General features: G+C 38.7%; 1 protein-coding gene and 1 long non-coding RNA gene across 5 annotated transcripts in view; both read right to left on the bottom strand.

Annotated features, from left to right (window-relative positions):
• The window catches only part of MEIS1 (Meis homeobox 1), a 141,520-nt gene that overhangs the window by 52,918 nt on the left and 68,655 nt on the right, over positions 1-19,947 (bottom strand). For all 4 annotated transcript variants that reach the window (XM_002757706.7, XM_003734725.6, XM_035272407.3 and 1 more), the window contains one exon: positions 6,955-7,100. In XM_002757706.7, coding sequence (XP_002757752.2) covers positions 6,955-7,100 — 146 coding nt within the window. The remainder of the gene's footprint in view (positions 1-6,954; positions 7,101-19,947) is intronic.
• Positions 547-3,231, bottom strand: LOC144579279 (uncharacterized). Its single transcript, XR_013526542.1, has 2 exons — positions 3,157-3,231; positions 547-578 (listed from the first exon to the last, which is right to left on the bottom strand). It is a non-coding gene; the product is annotated as an uncharacterized LOC144579279 (long non-coding RNA).

Consider the following 19,947-nt stretch of genomic DNA (forward strand, 5'->3'; position numbering starts at 1 on the left):
CTTTTGATCTATCAAAGGTAAGCTTGGGTCATGGCCCGGAGTGTTTTGTGAGTTGAGCAACAGACCATTACAACATGGTCTCCACTACTTGGTTGCCCTCTGACATGGACCTACATCAGCAGGAGGAGGGAAAATTAGGGTGGTGGACATGGCTACTTAGGGGATTAAAAGATGTAAAATGGATCCATTTTTCATACTGAAATTCATAGATGGCAGGGGTAGGGACGTACATGAGCAGATGGTCATACTCATACTTCAGCACGGAAGACAGATATGATGTGGATGTTCCCAGTTAAGTCCTAGGATCCTAAATCCCATGACCTGTAGATTTACTTCTACTGGCAAAATCACCAATCAACCAAAACAAAACAATCCAAAGCACTAGAATCTTTTATAAAATAAATCCATCTGGTTTTCCCTCTGCCAAACTTTCATATTTTAAGGCAAGGTATCTTCAGTAGGAATCTTAATTGAGAAAGGAACAACGAAACCTGTATAAAATTCCTAGGGGTTGGATTGAGTTAGTTAAAAAAATATACGCACACTCACATGTATTCGTGTGGCACTCCAATTTTAATCTGAAAGATAAATTGATTGCATGTTCACTGACCAAGTTTGATATTTTATCTTTAAAAATATATCATCACTAATTAAAATAAAAAGAAGACATGATATTGATACACGCTTTGAAGTATAAATGGCTGGCTAGTGTTCAAAGAGTTATGAGCATCAGTAACAACTTAACAAATTGTAAAATGTCCATGGGCACTTTTGTTTTACACATAATCCTTTATTTAATCAGCCCAATTAAAAATATATCAGAAAACCAAACTATTTTTATCTGAACCTTGGAAACAAAAGAAAAATTTTAGAATTATCTGACAAATTGCTAGCCATACTCTACAAGTCTCTTACACTGAAACAACCGTTGGTGAAATGAATAAACCACTTATTTCACTGCACACAAAAAATCTCACTCACACCCTGAAAGTAACATAGAGTCTCAGACAGAGCTCATTTGCTCAGAAAGGCTATATACCTGGATAAATAGGCAATTTTAAAGTTGGACTTTTGATTTTACTTTCGATTGTTTTCCCCCATCCTCCTCATCAACTGACTGTAATTACCCCAGGTCAGAGGTGCATAACTATGAGTGGGGAAGAAAGGCCCAGGAAAGGGGAAGGAGGTACAGAGAAGGCTGGGAGAGAGCTTTGCCAGGTCACTAATGGCCTCTGGGGCAACAACGTGGAGAACAGGCTGATGCTTCTCCTTTGATCTTCTAATTCACAATGATCATTAGTATTAACTCCGATTCTTCTGGGTGAAGAATTCCAGCTGTAGCCTTTTCAGTTTACCTGACCTAAGAAAATTCATCACCCATCCCATTAGGATTTCAATAACCAGCTAAGAAAAAGAAAAAGGCAGTTGCCCCAGAATCTGGAAACCACCCGCTTCATTATTAAAACAGAGTTTATATGATGTATATCACAGAAGAATTAGGGCATACCAATATTCCCCTCAAGTAATTAAATAATCGACTCCATTTTCCTCCCCAGACCGATGATTCCCTTTTGAGTGCAAAATAGTCAGGGTCCTTATCTAGTCGAAGTAGAAATATGCTATCTTCAAAGTAGCAGAGATCTTTTAAAATTAACATAAAGGATTTTGTCATCCAAGCCTGGGTTAGTTTCAGCAAAGCCTAGCTTTGGTCAGAGGTGAAGGTGAATGGCAGTTACATGTAAGGGAAAAAGTAAAAGCTATGAAAATATTCTTCTTAGGTATGTAAGAGAGCTAATTTTTGATAGTGTACATGGACATCTGAAAGGAAAAAAAATCTTCTCACATTTTTATATGAGTTTTCAAGGCTCTTAATTTAATGATCTGTCGGCAGATAACACATAGTGAAGAAGGAATCAAAGTTCCCTGCTATCTCTACAAACCACTTCCCTTGGCTCAGGCACATGATAATTAAGGTAGATTAGGATTAGTTTGAAGAAGAAACTGCCTTTCTCGAATACCTTGTATTACTCTGATGAACAGTTCAGGCAAGAATGTGAGAATACAGTTGCCCTGCCCACCACCTTCTTAGGACTCCCCCTACGACTGTTGAAGGATGCTGGCTGGTAAGGCTTAAAAGGAATATTCACTGTTAAAACTGGCAGCATACAGAGGTGGGCAATAGAAAGAGAAATAGAAATGGGAGGAGAGGAGAAAAATTCATCTGCTACCTGCCCATGTGCCTACCTATGAGTTCTTCTATCTGCCTTTCAACTTTTTGCTAACTTCAATCAACGGAAAGGATTATCCAGATACCAATTAGGTGGACTTTTTCACTGTAATAATTCATAATGTTTAGAGAATAATTCTTCCAAAATGGCAAGGAGAGATATGACACTAAGATGACTCCAACAGATCTTGTTACTAAAAGCGAAACCAATGAAACAACATCTGTCTCTTCTAGAGCATTCAATTCCCAATTCAATTCCATTTACTCCGTCCTTAGAGTGGCGGACCCGCAGGGCACTTTTCATCTAATAGTGTTTCTATGGAAACGCTATTCTCAACCTGGAAGATTCTACAACCTCTCACATTGGCTTTATCTACAATGAGAGGAAAGTCTTATAAATCAGAAATCAAGACATACATTTAGCCACACACACACACACACACACACGCCAAAATTTTCCAGGCTAGAAGTGCACATGTACACACACACACACACACACACACATACACACAAAGAAAGACGAAAGAAAATCAAACAAGAACACTTGGCACATAAGTGTGTCTAACTTAGAAGCAAAGTTTGTCTCTATAGTAAGGCTTAGCCAAAGGGGATCCTCAGGATGGTGAAAGAATGGGGAGTAGGAGAGAGTGTGAATGAAAATCATTTCACCGTCAGGATCGCCACCCCAACTGCTCAATGCTGGATATTGACCTGTGAATGCTTTCTTCACCTGAATCTGCAGGTATGCTTTCTGACTACCTCCCTTCTCCCTAACCTTTGGTATTCCCAGAGGCACAGAAGCTCCATGCAGAAAAAATATAGTCCCTGCATATTTTAAATAAGAACCATATTAACCGCTTTTCTATTTAGATTAGACTGCAATATGATACAGTAGGAAAACAAAAAAGAAAAAAAACCTTGATTTTTACCTTAAACATGGCATTTACTCCTTTTCCTCATTTTCACTAAGCCCTTGGACACACATCTTTGTAACACTATGTAGCAAAAGAACTGATAATATGCAAAACACATCCAGCCTAAGCACTATGACATCACAGGCTATGTTTACAGTTGGAATAATGCCTTCAAGAAGGAAAAAGAAACCCTGATATGACATATGCCCCTGAACTGATTGTGAATACACAGTGACTCATATGCAAATATTAAGCACATTTTAATTGTTTGCAATAATTTATCTTCAGACAAATGTAAGTATTCTTATTAATAAATGTCTTTATTTTCTTTCTAATTCTCTCTTATTATTTAAATCCTGTCAGTCATTCTTTTCAATTCCAGGGAATAGTTTCTTTTAAGAGACTCTCTCTACTTACCAACTCTGGCAAATGCTCAACTAAGTCTAAGCCGGGAATTTACCTCACTGAAATTTCCTCTTACCCCATAATCACCAAAGTTTAAAACTCGTTTCCTTTTTCTTTTATTGTTTTCATTATATACAAGTATGTCCAGTTTAGCTTGCTAGAGACTATGAGTCCAAGAATGAGGCTTTAGTTCTCTCTTTGGAGTAGTAAAATGTGCTACTGATTAAATCTACCTGTGGATAACTACAGACTGGCACATTTTTCTTCTCATGCAGCTGGGGTGCAAATCCAGAAAGATTTTTCCTTTTTTTCTTTTTTTTTAATTCAGGGCCTATTCTACTCTTCTAACACAGAAATTCTTTAAAGCCCTTTCGAGGGCAGATTTTTTTTCACTGAATAAACCAGTGAAAGGGTTGGGCCATTTATTTTTTTTTTAAAAATAGCAATTTGCTTTTAAAAGGTATGGGAGGTTTTCAAATATGCCTTTTGGCATTAAAAAAAGATTAGTTTACAATTTACTAATAAATTGGTATTCCTATTGTTTTAATTAGCCAGAATTTCAATGGTTCTTTTATATCTAGCAACATTTCAAAAAGGATTTTCTAGATAAGTTGCATTTATCACATAGCAATGATGTGATCATTTAAAATTTGTACAGATAATTCCTAATGACTTGTGCATCCCCGAAGACTTCTCAGAACTTGAAATAAAGTTACCAAACAATTAGTACGGAGATGTCAGTAGTTACTTACATTTAGACAAACAACAACAAGACTCTCTTTAGATTCTATAGGAGTTTTCATAGAATTTATTTGAATTAGCTCCTTACTATAAATATTACCTAAGCAGTCCATGCATTCCTTCAAGGAGGATTACAAAACAAGGGTAATGGGTGTTCCTTATTACTGGAGGTCTATTTGCTCTTGCAATTAGAGAAGAGGGAAGGAATACTTTTCACTGGGGGAAGGAAAAGATGAAAAATTTAAACGTATCTCCTAACTTTGCTCTTCAGATGATGTTATAAGAGCAATTCGATATTTCGAGACTATTACCATTAATCAATATTTCTGTATGAGCAGATGGCATTGGACTGGGTAAGGGTGGTCGAAATACCCAATGGAAACCACAAGACAACACCTATAAACAATCATAGAAAGCCAGGAAAACATGGATGAATGGGTTTCCCCTTTCAGAGCAGTGGAACAGGCCAGCAAAGAACTCAAAACTGAAGACTATTATCCAGGCCTCAAGAAATCAGGCAGTTCATGAATAATTTCTATTACAATTGCCCCAGTAACAAACACATAGTCCATATAACCAAGGCAATGCATGTAAAATCATGCGGGCTGTTAGAAAGTTTATTTTGGTTTTGTTTGTTTCAAGATAATGTAGCTCTCTGCAAGCGTCTTCATAAGGGTTCAACCTAGGAAAACAGGACAACTAGTGGGTGCATAAAATAACTTTCTTCTCTCTCTCCTGATTCTGTCTGAACCAATATTTGATTATATTTTATTCGGGGGCACCTCAGCTTCAAGTAAAGCCAAAACTCCTTTGCAGATTGAGATGGAGCTGAAGAAATCTATTCATTGTTTCTATTAGTCTAGGAAATAGAAATTGTTTGGTTGTGATTTCAGGGCCAACCTGATTTTATCCCACCACACCAACTCATTCCACAGGGCAAGTTAGCTAGTTAGCTCTGGAGATAAAATATCAGCATCATTGCATCTGCATCATTGTGCTACACACTTTTGACCAATTGCCACTTCTTATCTAAATGTCGTATCATTTGTTTTTCACAATATGCCCTCAAGACCTGAGTCCTCTTTCCCCCCAGTTCATTAGTGACTGATAATCTTCAATGGGAAACTTGCAGGAATCAGATCTCAAAATATCTATCCATGTGTAACAGGTGTCAGATAAGTAATGGTGCCTGAATCAGAATTCAGGTAAACTTGATATGATGTTAAAATTATAACAGCTAAAACAATCAAAATCTTCAACTAATTTCCAGCATAGCCCAAGCCCTAAAGTTTACTCAAAAATTGTCAGTGTAGTCTAGTTACTATTTGGAATTATGATGGGAAGAAGAGAAGAGAGGAAACTTTTTTTTTTTTTTAGCTGCTCTCAGTTTTTATCTTATTCACTGACACTGGAAAATCTGGATTAATTTATACCCTTGAGTATGATTAGAGGCACAGCCTCTATCCAGAGGAGCAGAACCAACATGGCCTTCAGACATCCCCTGAGTTTGTCTCTCTGTACCCGTAAAACTCACGGCGGAACATAGCTTTGAAAGTGGGCCCAGGTATGAAGGTAAACAGGCTCCGCACTTGTTTATGACAATGCAGGATTAACTTTAATATTTAAGGAAAAAAAGACTTTAGGAAAGCAAGCTAAGATAAAAATGGTAACATAAAATATTTCTTCCTGATAGTAAAAAACAACCCTCAAGAGTTTTTAACATTTGTTCATCTATGTAACGTTGCTACAACCTGTCTAAATTCATCCTTTGTCTCTAATATTGAAATTCCCCTGGTCAACAGTCTTGTTGATTTTTAAAATATTATTTTATCCACAAATCTTCCTTGTGTCTTCTTCCTTAAATCAGTATGCACTTGCAAAAATATCCACCAAAATATTATTCTTATAAATATTTTGAACATGAAATTCATTCAGGACAATAACCAAACAAAACAAATCCCCCAGTGGCATAAAGCCCCAAATCTCCAGTTTCTCACATCTCCAGGAGAATTCCTGCAGTGAAAACAGCAATACTCGCACAGACAATATAAACTGTTACTGTGCTTGAAAAGTCACAAGGGACTACACAGGAAGAGCTGACTCTATATTGCTGTTTTCCTTTACAGTTCTAAATACAGAGACAACTTTCACTGTGGAGCTCTGACTTACATGAATGTGTTGTAATGGAAGCCAGTGCATTCAAACCACTTAAAAGCAAATTATGTGATCATCTTGCCTTTGCAACATGATTTAAATTTTTGTGGACCATTTCTTATAAAGGTCCACTAAAGCATCAGAAGATATTAAGTCTGCCTCTAGGGTTTGTTTTACTTTCTTCTTAGTAAGAGATGGTTCTGAGCACTTAACGGTCACACTTAGCAAATCAACATCATTAATATACATACTTAAAATCACAAGTGCATATGAACACCTAAACCTTTTAACTTACAAAAGTTAACAAAATTGCAATAGTGAATTTTAAATAAAATTTCTCATTTGGGGTATGTAGCTAAGAAATAAGTGCTAACACTTTTGCAAAAACTGTGGGAACACAGTGATTTATGAAATATTTCAAGTCCAGAGGGATTACTTTTTTCTCATTTTTTTCTATAAAAACTGGTTCATTGTCCATATTTAGTTTACATATGTCATTTAGAATCCACTTACTGTTAGATGCTGGAACAGCCACGCCCTCATGATATTTGTGGCTACTTTGGGAAAGATGCCACGCTTTTTGTGACGCTTTTTGTCCTTATCAGGGTCATCATCGTCACCTGTGCTGGGGGAAGCTACACTGTTGTCCAAGCCATCACCTGCAAACATAGTGAATCAAATTTTGACTGATGCTACCTTGACATGCTTTATTCAAATAGAATGCCTTTGGATATAAACAAAACCAAAAGAGCAAATTTAAATGATTAATAGTTTCTTTGGTACTGTTTTTTGTTTTGTTTTGTTTTCCAAGACAAAGAGAAAGAACAAGGCCTAGGCTCAAGAGTAGTCAGATATAAAGAACTTCTTCCAAAGAACATTGCCAAAAGTCAAAGGGAATGGAGGGAAATATCCAATCCCCTGTGTTTGTTGCTATGGTAATTATTTCAATATGTATAGCTGAGACAGGTTAAGTGTAACTCCTAGTGGGGAGTTAAACATGGTGGCAGTCATTAGCAGTGGCACTATCGCTGCCTGGGCCTTCCAATCCCACAGTCATTAACATTGACTTGTGAGAAGATGCATTTAAGCTATCAACTATTTCTACAAGTGATCTATCTTAAGACTAAATTAGGATGGGGAAATGTAGGTAATCCACCATATACGCAGTTTGATGTAGGAATGCTTCAAATAAAATATAATTTTTCTTTTAATAGAAAGAAAGCATCAAGTTTAGTAAGGGAAAAACCCCTGACATCGTTTCTTAATTAGAAAACAATTACTGCGTAAATCAAATAAGGTAATGCTAAATTAACAGTAAATTGGAATTGCATTACACTAACAATTCAGGCAGTTTCTAAAATTTGTGCTAGATTTAAATTTTCCACACTGAAAAATCATCTGCTAACATATTCCTCTATATCAGATCCTATTTTTCTATTTATTTTTATTATAACATTTATACTGTTTCTTGTAGAAAATATTTTGGCTCTGTGACACAATGAAATTTTAAAAGGTACTATTTCTTTTTTATAATGCCATATTTAACAAGAAAAATAAAAATTTAACCCATATAATCACACTGACCAAAATAAGTTACAAGGTACAAATGGAAAGTAGGTATTTTTGTGTTGGCATCAAAGTCAAAAGGGAAAACCACAATGGACAAGACCCACTACACTAAAAAGTAGCTTAGCTTGGTCCTCCATTCTCTTAGAAACCGACAGGTTGATCTGGGCCCAAAAGGAAGAGCTATAGTGGACAGGCTTAGAAATTAGATTTTAAAAAAAAACACCCAAGAGCAGATTTACTGGGTTAAATAAGCCATTGGAGAGCCATCTACACGACCCGAAGAACCTGATACTTTGGTAAGACGAGTTTCCTGTACATGGCCCCAGGTTCACTTCCATGGCTTCATGAATTTCTATATTTCTCACTTCTGTTATTAGGTCCTACATTAAAAAAATTTTTTAAATGTCTATTTCAATTTCAATTATTTCTGTGTAATCTATAGTAGGTATGTTGCAACTAATCAACTATTCTTAACAGCTCCCTCAGCCGACTCACCTCTCTCCCATGAGAAATAAGAAAAATATCCCTCAATGTTTTTTTTTAATTGCCCTGACTTGTTCTGAGCAGAAGTTTAGAAAGTTTGTTGGGTGAGGAACAGACTAATTCCAACATTTCTACTACTATTACAGAATATGCTATAAATGTAAAACTTTTGCAAAACTTCTCTGAGTCTAACCTCTCATCATTAAAAATCCACAATTTTATTATATTTAAAATCCGTCTATTTTGTTAAAAGTTTCACAGAATCATAGCTTGCATTCACTCGGAAAAGATCATGAAAACCCACCACTCCAAAGCCATCATTGTATCAGCGAAGAAAACGCTATGTTACCTGACTGGGTCAAGGTCATGTACCCTGGCATGGAACTACTGGGGTCTGTGCTGCACCAGACCCCCACACCTGTAAATCAGCACTCCTTCCACTCAACCAAACTATTTGCATAACCAAGTATTTTATGAGACATCCCCTTGGATTTGCCTAATAAATTCTTTGAAAGTCCAGTATTTAAACAGGCTTTTTATTCAGAGAAGCAACTTACCATATAAAATAACAATTCATTAAAGAAACATGAGAAAAGAAAACAACTCAACAGCATTTAAATTTTCAATGGGCTAATCCACTTTCCATATGCAAAAGATAACCAAGGAAAAGACATATATGACTTGATCACTGATTAAAAATGAAAAGCTTATAACCTAACAATACTGTTTTTCACCACCTCCCCATGATTGTTTTCCACCTTTAAGAAAAAATAGCCTTTTTATCCACCTCAAACCCCTTCAGATTAATTTAGCAAGCAATGCCTAGTGCCTGCCTAGAAGAGAATTCATTGATAATTTATGGAAATATCTACTATAATCCAGCAGAGATGACTTTTTTCCAGCTTTGTGCATCAATAGATAATCAAGGCCTTAAAGCAACCTTAGCTTCCCATTACCTCAGGCAAAAGAATTCCTGAAAGCGTGCCTTGAGGGCACCTGAATTATATACTCCATTAGGAGAGGAGGGCTTTCTGCATTCCATGTGTAACACTCACCAGAACCTTTCCTGTTTATTTCTGCTGTATGAAAGCAGAAGCATTAGGAACAGAATTTTTTAAGTGAAGACTTATGTAGATACAATGGAGAAACCTTTCAAGCAGGAGCCAGATCACCCCCTTCAGTCCCTGGCAGTGACCTCTCCTGAATAAAAGGTTTCTATTACATCATTAGCTCAAGCCAAAAACAGCCTTGGCTTAATGCACAGTTTGTTCTTCCTACTGTTTTTAGGCAAATACAGCTACTTTACTCCCATCTGGGAGGGAAATTACACTGCTGGGTTGTAATCTAAGACAAGATTTTCATTGGAAGCAAATGCTTTCAATCCAGTGTAAATACTGGTGCATGTTCAGAAAAGCCTAAAACAATAAACCCTGCTCCTTTCCGACACAAGTTCGGGAAATGGAGAAGATGGGGAAGGAGACGAGCATAATAAAAACAGACTATTCTAAAAGCATAACACTTCCATAGATTTTAATAAATTGTTTAACCTCTTCCACTTTCTAAAATTGAAAATTGATCTGGAACTGTCTCAACCTCAGTGAAAAGTCTAAACGGTCAATTGTACCTTTAGCATTTCCATTCGCTCCGCGATTTCATATAGTCACCTCAATGTGGTCTCTCGAGAATTTATTTCCTTTTTTATTTTTAAGATCACTAAACAAACTTGGAGAACCGCCGGCTGACCACACGGCAGCAGGCAGCAGCTCTGAACCACATTTGTAAAATGTCAGCAGTGACTTCATTCCTGGAGCTGACTTCTCCTGCCGCTGAATGAAGGCAAACTGAAAAGGTGGAAATAATCATAAAAATCATGCTAGTCCATAAACAAGCTTACAGCCTCATTAGGACAGCAGTAGGCTCCAGTGGGTGATTTATGCTCGTTTTGCTGATGCCATGAGGAAATGCCATAGGGCGACTTTAGCCAACCGCTAATGGTTTCTGACAGCTTCTTAGCAACTAGTGCAAGCAACGTTGTGGCGTTTGCTAGTGACAGAAACTGAAAATGTCATATTATCTGCCCATGTGTCATGAAGTCCATGTGGCAATTAACTAGCAGGCCAGTGACTGAGGGGCCAGAGGCTCCTGAAAATGGCCTTTGGCTATGCAGAGGCAGCCGCTGGGGCTTCGCACACACAGGCCGCACATATGCAACATTCTAATGCAGAAATCCACTCCCTGCAACTTCCTGGGCTCTGATGAGACCCAGCCACTCCAATCTCTTTTTTCCCCTTCAATGAAGTGAAACTCTGGATTCCTCTCTCTCTAGGCACAGGCTCAGGCATTATCAGAAGACTAAAGCAATGTGCTTTGATATGATTATCCGAATGGCTCCTTAATTGGCAATACCTGGTTCTGTGCCTCTTGGAGGCTGGATTCAAAGGTGCTAGCTACAGTATTTTGCTACTCTCTCACAAATTAGTCTAAAAGGATTTAAGATCACTGGAGCAGACTCATTGCCTGTCAGATTTCGAGGAGCAGAGGAACTCTGCACAGCAACAAGACACTATTTAAAAAACACCAGGCTTCTAACGAGCAGGGGGAGAATCTTGGCCACACTTTTCAGTTTCCGAGCTATCAAAACCATGCACTATATGTCAAACTGTCAAACCTTTCAGCGTGGGCCATTTGCCCTTTCAAATAATATTTAAGAATTGTTTTTACAAAATTTTATAGGCCATGGTCTAGTGAAAGAGGCCAACCAACAAAGAAAGGAATTTGTACTACAATTCGTCTACGGACAATTTCTTGTGAGACCTGGGCCTGTCCCTACGGAGCAAGGCAGGTGACCTGTGGCAGCTCCCAGGCTGTCAGAGAGCTCAGATTTCAAACACGCTCAACTCAAACATCCCGAGTCGCCTATTTAAGCATGCCCAGGCATTTAGACTGTGCTATCTCGTGCCTTTCAAGGCAGGATAAAGCGGCATTTATCGTATTCAGGCCATTCAATGGGTCAGACTGACCGTGTCAGCAGGGGCTCCTCTCCGGCAGGTCAAAGCCCTGCTCCCATTTTTTTCTCTCCCTAACTCCCTCTGTCCTCTCAGGACTGCTGTTTCCCTAAACCTACTCAGAGTGAAGCAACAACACAACCCAAAGCAGCTCCTAAGATTTAAATCACAACTGATCAGAACTTCCTGTGCCAGTGAGCCATCAGGTAAAAATAAGATGCGTTGTCTGTTAGAAAGTTCTTTATGTCGTAGAAGCAAAACTCCTAATTAGGGAGATGAACTTTCAACTGCCAGGGCAAATGAACGTGTAAGGTTGTGGACCCCCTTGTTTTCCCAGAAGCCAAGCTGGAAGCCACAGTGACTTCGAGATCAATTTGCATTTATAATTTTGTGTCGAGACTCCATCATTTTGGGCCATATCCTCTCTTTAAATTTTTCTCCTCTTCCAGTATTTAGGAATAGTGTTTAATCCCAAAATGTACCTGGACTCAAACGTCAGGCCATTTATAGTTGTATCTTTTGATACTGAGTAAATTCTATTGTGCCTTGAAAGTTTTCCAAACGGTCAATTCAAAAGTCTGCTTATGAAAGTATATAGTTCATGTTGTAAGGTGGCTACATTTTTTTTTTTTTTGAGACAGAGTTTCGCTCTCGCTACCCAGGCTGGAGTGCAATGGCGCGATCTCGGCTCACAGCAACCTCCGCCTCTTGGGTTCAGGCAATTCTCCTGCCTCCACCTCCTGAGTAGCTGGGATTACAGGCACACCCCACCATGCCCAGCTAACTTTTTGTATTTTTAGTAGAGACGGGGTTTCACCATGTTGACCAGGATGGTCTCCATCTCTTAACCTCGTGATCCACCCACCTCGGCCTCCCAAAGTGCTGGGATTACAGGCGTGAGCCACCGCGCCTGGCCCCAGGTGGATACATTTTTATGCAAATAGGATATTGCTGCATAATCTGATTGTCAGCAAAAAGAAAGCACAACATGAAGGTTTCTTTTTTGTCTTGCATGTTTCTCCTATAGAGTAACTACATGAGGGAAAATAGCATCTCACCCCTTAGAAAGTGTGTAGAACATTCCTGCCTTGCTAGTAGCTGCTGATGCAAACATCCCATCAATATGGAAAGGCTGGGTTTCCTCTGTAGTGGCCTATCTTGGTGTGCCTAATGTCCAGGGTTATTAGGAGAAATGTAACAACTACCCCAAACCCATTTCTTTAGGTCACGGTTGAGTCTAGTTAGCTAGAATTCAGGTGGGATACTGTTTCTGTGGTATGTTAAGAGGATAAATGGTGAGAATTATAGACATCGTTTCTTCAGGAATCAGCTAGTATACGTCAGAGATCTTCAGGAGATGTTTTTTCTTCATTTAGAATGTATAATAGCTGCCAGAATAATTTTTCTAAGGCACATATCTGATCCTATCGCCCTGGTACTTAATTGGTGGCGGCTACCTTTTGCCTTTAGAATAAAGGTTATACTTCTTACCCTGGTGTGGAAGGCCTTTTATAATCTCTCTCCTGGGTGTTTTTCCAGCCTAGCATTTGCCAAGTCCCCACATGTACTGGCACTCACAGCGCCCCCTCCAGTCCTGAGCAGACCTGAAGTTGACAGGGCACCATGCACGGCTCTCTCTACCTCTTTGCATTCCCTTATGCTTGGCCCTTTCCCTGCAGCAGTCTTCCCTTGCTTCCCCCAATGACATGGCAAACTTCCTCGCGGCCTTTACGGCTCAGCTCGACGGCCATCTCCTCTAAGAGGTATTTGCTGGACTGTAGCTGATTTAATGACACTCCACTCCTACCCACCAACTGAGTGATTTTTCTTCTCCTGACATTCCTCCATCCTAACACTTCACTAAAACTGTTTATTTCCATATATCTTATCCTGATTTGATTACAGTGTCTGAGAAGGCAGAGACCAAGTCATGCACCTCTCTGCTCTCAAACTTCAGTGTTACCCCAGTGTACAGTGTACAAACTTGTTCATTGCTTATCAAATGAATAAATGAATGCATCTTTTTCACTACAGGAAGAAAACCATAGTTTCCATTTGTATCTCTTACTTTTCTTTTTGAGACATAGCTAAATCATACTCTTGAGAAATACTCACCAATGAAATTCAATAAAGAACTATAAGAAAACATACAAGAAATGCATTCCCCAGAGCTGGAACATTTCTTCTAAACCTTTAAGATCATCTTGGTCAAAAGATGGACTAAGAGTTAAGGTATGAGAATCCTTTATGATGTCTACCATAGCCTTTCAGAAATATATTACTACTTTCTGCAATTATAATTTAAAATCATTTACTTAACTAAAATTTCTTGTTCTTTGTGCATCTTTTCTGAGCAAAGTTTATTTCTTTCTGCATTTTTCCCCAGTGAATTAATTATATTTCCCCCCTTTGCACATTTCTTAGGTTTACCATAGCTGAGAAACTCAATTGTTTCTAAGAAGACAATTTGATCCTCTGCTCAAACTTCAGGCCAGCATTTTAAACACCAAACATCTGGTGCTAAATATAAAACTCTAGAACTCTGTCTTTCCTTAATTTTTTCAAGTAATTGTATCAGCTTTTCCCTGAAGACATACTACAACCCCTTAAGTCTTTTCTTTTTTATTTTTTGAGAGGCAATGTATCACTCTGTTACCCATGTTGTAGTGTAGTGGCAAGATCATAGCTCACTGCAGCCTCAAACTCCTAGGCTCAAGGGATCTTCATGCTTCAGCCTCCAGGGTAGCTAGGACTACAGGTGCATGCCACCTCACCCAGCTAATTTTTGGTAGAGACAGGGGTGTTACTATGTTTCCCAGGCTGGTCTTGAACTCCTGGCCTCAAGCAATCCTCCTGCCTCAGCCTTCCAAAGTGCTTGGATTATCTGTGTTAGGCCCTGTGTCTGGCCAACCCCTTAAGCCTTATTACACATTTTTGAGAGAAACACACTATACTTCATATATACATGACGTATACAACTCTGTAGCCAACATACAAATATGTAATGATCCAAGTTTAACTTTAATTAGGATTCTGTTAACTCCTTGGCCTCACTTTTGTATCTCCTCTTATCTGTAGGTGTTTAAAGCTTCCTTGTTCTTCTTAGCTCAAAATGATTCCCAGTTAATAAAAAGAAAACCAAAGAAGGCACCTTCTCATATATTTTACCACCCACAGCTTTCCTGAAAATTCTGAAGCAGTTCCTTTGGAAACCAAAATAAAAAGTTAGATGTGGGCACCTGCTGTGGCAGAGCTGAGTTCTAGAAAAGGCTTAACAAATGCCCTGTGGTACAGACACAGCAGTGGCACTGAAGGAAAAGATGGAGCTAAGAATGGTGGGAAGAATACGCAAACTAGATAAACGTCTTATTGACACTTATAAAAAGAAACGGCTCAGTATGCTTCCTAAAGGTGGCTCCACAGAGATCTGCCATGAGGCTTATCCTTCCTAGAGGAATTTAGATTTCTTAAATGGTCATAAGAAATTGTTAATAGTTAGGCCATGTGTGGTGGATCATGCCTGTAATCCCAGCACTTTCGGAGGCTAAGGTGGGCAGATCACCTGAAGTCAGGAGTTCAAGAGCAGCCTAGCCAACATAGCAAAGCCCTGTCTCCATTAAAAAAATTACAAAAATTAACTGGGCACAGTGGCTTGCCCCTGTAATCCCAGCTACTTGGGAGGCTGAGGCAGGAGAATTGCTTGAACCTGGGAGACAGAGGTTGTGGTGAGCCAAGATCACACCACTGCACGTGAGCCTGGGCCACAGAGAAACACTCCATCTCAAAAAAAAAAAAAAAAAAGAAAAAGAAAAGAAAAGAAAGAAACTGTTAATAGTAACCAGTGTGGAATGAGCTCACAGCCTTTTTCTGCCCTTTAGTGGACTCCTGACATCACAGAAACCTAAAGGAAGAAATGGGGAGTAGGAGCCTAGAGAAAATACTTCCTCCTATGAATTTACCACCCTCCCTCCTCCACTAAAGGTTAAAATGTAGCATTTAAAAATAAGCCCCATATATGTATCCATCTTTTGCATAAAGTCATTCTTGTTATTCCTTCATTCATTTAATATGCTTCATTTATTTAAGCATACTGATGTCCCAAACACTAGGCCAACACTTAGGGACATAAATGGTGAACAAAATCAGAAGGTGCTTGCTTCTATCAAGCTTTCCAGTTAGAGGGCCCTAATGTTAAATAAAACAATTACAGTAATAAATGTACAACTGCAAACTGAAGCTCTTAATTGGAAAGAAGCACACATCTATGTGTGTGTGAAACAAAAGGGCTTGACTTAGGCTGGAGTGACCTTGAGCAGAAACCTAAAGGGTGGAGAAAAGTTAACTACATGTAGTGGGCAGCCTGAAAGGGCAGAGGAGAGCACTCCCGGCCAAAGGAACAGGATGTACCAAGGCCTTGTGTAGCTCAAGAAACGAACCTGGGAAAGCAGAACAAGATGAGGCTGGAGAGGTAGCAGAAGGCCCTTACAGGGCCTTGTGGGTGTTCATCTCTAGGGTTGTGAGAGTCATGACCTATCAGTGAGTCATGAGTATTTATGGGGGCATGAGTGACCTCTCCATGGCATGCCCTAATATGATGTAAATTTTGTCAAACAGTGCTTCACTCCCCAGTCTCTTTCTAGTTCAACCTAACAAATCTAGTTCAATCTGATTCCAAATGAAGATTAAAGAGTCGGGGGACAATGTAAAAGCAATGAGTCCACTCAGGTAGACCCCAATTTAGGCAGAGATTACATTCTTACATTCTGACATGAATCAGTAAGGTGTCCTCTTGGACATTTCAAATGTATTTTTGCATAGAAGTCAGTTGTGAATGCTGTCAGGTCCCAAAGCCAGCTCAGCAAAGTAAAAGTAATTTTTTTTTTTTTTTTTGAGATAGTCTTGCTCCACCGCCCAGGCTGGAGGGCAGTGGCAAGATCTTAGCTCACTGCAACCTCTGCTTTCTGGGTTCAAGTGATTCTCCTGTCTCAGCCTCCTGATTAACTGGGATATCAGGCATATGCCACTATGTCCAGGTATTTTTTTTTTTTTTTGTATTTTTAGTAGAGATGGGGTTTCACCATGTTGGTCATGCTGTTCTCAAACCCCTGCCCTTGTGATCCGCCCACCTTGGCCTCCCAAAGTGTTGGGATTACAGGCTTCAGCCACCGTGCCTGGCCAGTAAAAGTAATTATTAAGTGAATAAAGCTTTAACTGATATCCGAGCCCTGGGTGCAGGAAGAAAGTATAAGAATAAGGGGGAAGATGGGTTTCTTCTTATATTCCTTTGCACAGAGACAGTTTAGAAAAATTTTAAACTATGTGCAATTGCCCTGAGCACCCCCCTTTCCGAATCTCTCTTCCACTGCATAGCATACCTCCCCTGGAGTCTCCACATGTTCCAGTGCCTTGAAGAGGCTCATGGCCTCACACTATTGTTACCTTACCTGGACCCATTCTTCTCCTGATCTGAATTGACCCTCATCATCTCCCAACAATCAAAATGTCTATCATTGCAGGCCTGTTGATATAAGCTAGACTTCAGGTAAAAGCAACTCTAGAGAACTAATTTGGATGGGGATAAAATGACTGATGCCCTTGTCATCTTTCCAGAAATGTTGGCATCTTTGAAAAATCCGTTGTTGCAAATGAGTGAATCTTCAAATGGCAGAATTTTAGGTAAAGTAATAGGTAAAGGTTTTTAAAACATGCAGCTCCTGTTGGGGTTTGTTCTTTTAATCAACAGATGCTATTCCTATAAAAGAGTTCATGGTCAGTTTCCAAACTGATCATTATATTCTGCCATCCCTTTTCACTGTTCCCCTCTGTTTCCCCACAATCCCTGCCATTTACTCCTCCCTAGATTTGGGAAACTATGTGTTTCTGAATGCTCCATGTTTTTTTCACAGAAATTGCTGTGACAGTAAATGAGTTCTGTGGATGTAACACAATGAGATACAAGTAAGAGATCTAGGCTGAACATCTGTATGTTTATCTAGGTCATTCATAATTTCAGTTTTTTGTTGTTGTTGTTTGTTTGTTTGTTTTGCTTGTTTGGTTTTTTTGATATGGAATTTCACTCTTGTTACCCAGGCTGGAGTGCAACCGCGAGATCTCAGCTCACCGCAACCTCCGCCTCCTGGGTTCAGGCAATTCTCCTGCCTCAGCCTCCCGAGTAGCTGGGACTACAGGCACACGCCACCATGCCCAGCTAATTTTTGTATTTTTAGTAGAGACGGGGTTTCACCGTGTTGACCAGGATGGTCTCAATCTCTTGACTTCGTGATCCACCCACCTCGGCCTCCCAAAGTGCAGGGATTATAGGCGTGAGCCACCGCGCCCGGCCCCATAATTTGAGTATTTCTAAGTCAGAGATTTCCACCCTGTTGAAATAAATTTGGAATAACTTCTTTAGTATAAATAATTCATTCAATTAAGCTTCTATCACTTCATGAGTCTTCACTTTTGACACAAAAAAATGTATAAAACATAATTGGGTGAAAAACATGGAAATAAACCAAATAACAGACTCAGAATGAAAATATTTACTAGGTTTTCATAGAACAACAACAACAAAAATTGTCAAAATGTGAATGTTTATTGGATGGGATTAAAGGAAGATAGCAGACTTTCTACATTCATAAAAATTAAGAATTGTTCGTTGGAGTTGGTCATTGTTCAGATTTATAGTTTACTTAAGATTTATTTTGTAAGGGTTCATATAAATAAAGTACCATGGACACATACGACATACAAGAAATAGGATAAATTTTCCAAGATTTTGTCCCTGAATCATTTTACTTTGTTCTTTTGAGATAGGAATACCTTTTCTAGTAATTCAATATGACTTTTTGACTTGAATTCCCCTCAGGGGAACAACAGCAAATTAGTTGCCTACACACAGAGGACAAACAGCAATGATGAATGGGAAAGAGGAAAACACACACACACACACACACACACACACAAGATTTTACTCATTTTTCATCCATTCAGCATTATTATTTTTTTAACAACTAAACATCATGAAAAATCCCTGCAAAAACAGCATAACTTTTTAATGGAGACTTAGAAACTTCAGGATGTGAGTACACTGCAAAATATTACTGAAATCTATATATTTACATTATCGATAAAACACAATGGAAATCCCCAAATCTTTTTCTAAGGAAATAAAGAAAATACACTTGCAAGTGCAAAGGTAAAACAGTACAAAAGTCATAAACTTTTATTTTGAATCAACAGCTCAGAAAGAATTTTAGGAACCAGTACCTTGCCTATTTTTTAAAGTTATTTTAGTAATGCTAGTTCATTACTCATAATATGCTCCCCAAAATACATATAAATGCTCTATTAATGAATGGTCATAAACTTATATATAACAACAAAAATAGATCATTTTAGGAAGAAAAGTGTCCTATATAGGATCTCACAGACAGGCAGACACACACATACACATACACACAAAGACAACATCTATTTCTGTGATACCTGCAAAAACTTGCTATATAATTTAGTTTTAAACTTCTATATTACTCTGCATATATATTTGTTATACATTTACATGTGCATGCATATACAAACACTTTTATACAACAAGATAGCATTTATTTATCTGAGGTCACTTCTTCAACAAACTCAATTAAATAAAATACACCTGAAAAGTAGGATTTAAAAAATAAAAAAGCTTTCTGACATCCAGATTAGAAGCAGTGCTTCTCAACATGGGCTACATTTAAATCATGTCGTAGCTTTTACAAATCCTGATGCCTACACTGCACTCAAGACCAATTAAATCAGTATTTTGGGAGATGGGGTAAGATTTCAGCATTAGTGATTCTTTTTTTTTTTTTTTGAAATGGAGTTTTGCTCTTGTTACCCAGGCAGGAGTGCAATGGCGCAATCTCTGCTCACTGCAACCTCTGCCTCCTGGGATCAGGCGATTCTCCTGCCTCAGCCTCCTGAGTAGCTGGGATTACAGGCACGTGCCACCATGCCCAGCTAATTTTTTGTATTTTTAGTAGAGACTGGGTTTCACCATGTTGACCAGGATGGTCTCGATCTCTTGACCTCGTGATCCACCCGCCTTGGCTTCCCAAAGTGCTGGGATTACAGGCATGAGCCACCAATTCTTAAAGCTCCAAGTTGATTATAACATACAGCCAAGCTTGAGAACCAATGGATTACAATCATAGATTATATGTGGTAAAGTTCATATGCTTTCTACAGAGATCTGACCATAAGACCCTCAATAAGAGAACAGTTACATTTAATTTAGGTGCAGTTCTCAAGTTTGCTCATCTAGCTTCTGGCCTTATGGTTTGTAGGCTGAGAACTTTGTAAAAGTATAAGATGATAAAGAGGCAAAAGAAAAGAACCTAACAGGGATTGCACATAAGGCCCTTTTAGCATAGAAAAAAGAAGTTATATAAATGCTTAACAGGCTGCATAA

This window comes from Callithrix jacchus, chromosome 14, assembly GCF_049354715.1.
Source record: "Callithrix jacchus isolate 240 chromosome 14, calJac240_pri, whole genome shotgun sequence".
Lineage (NCBI taxonomy): Eukaryota > Metazoa > Chordata > Mammalia > Primates > Cebidae > Callithrix > Callithrix jacchus.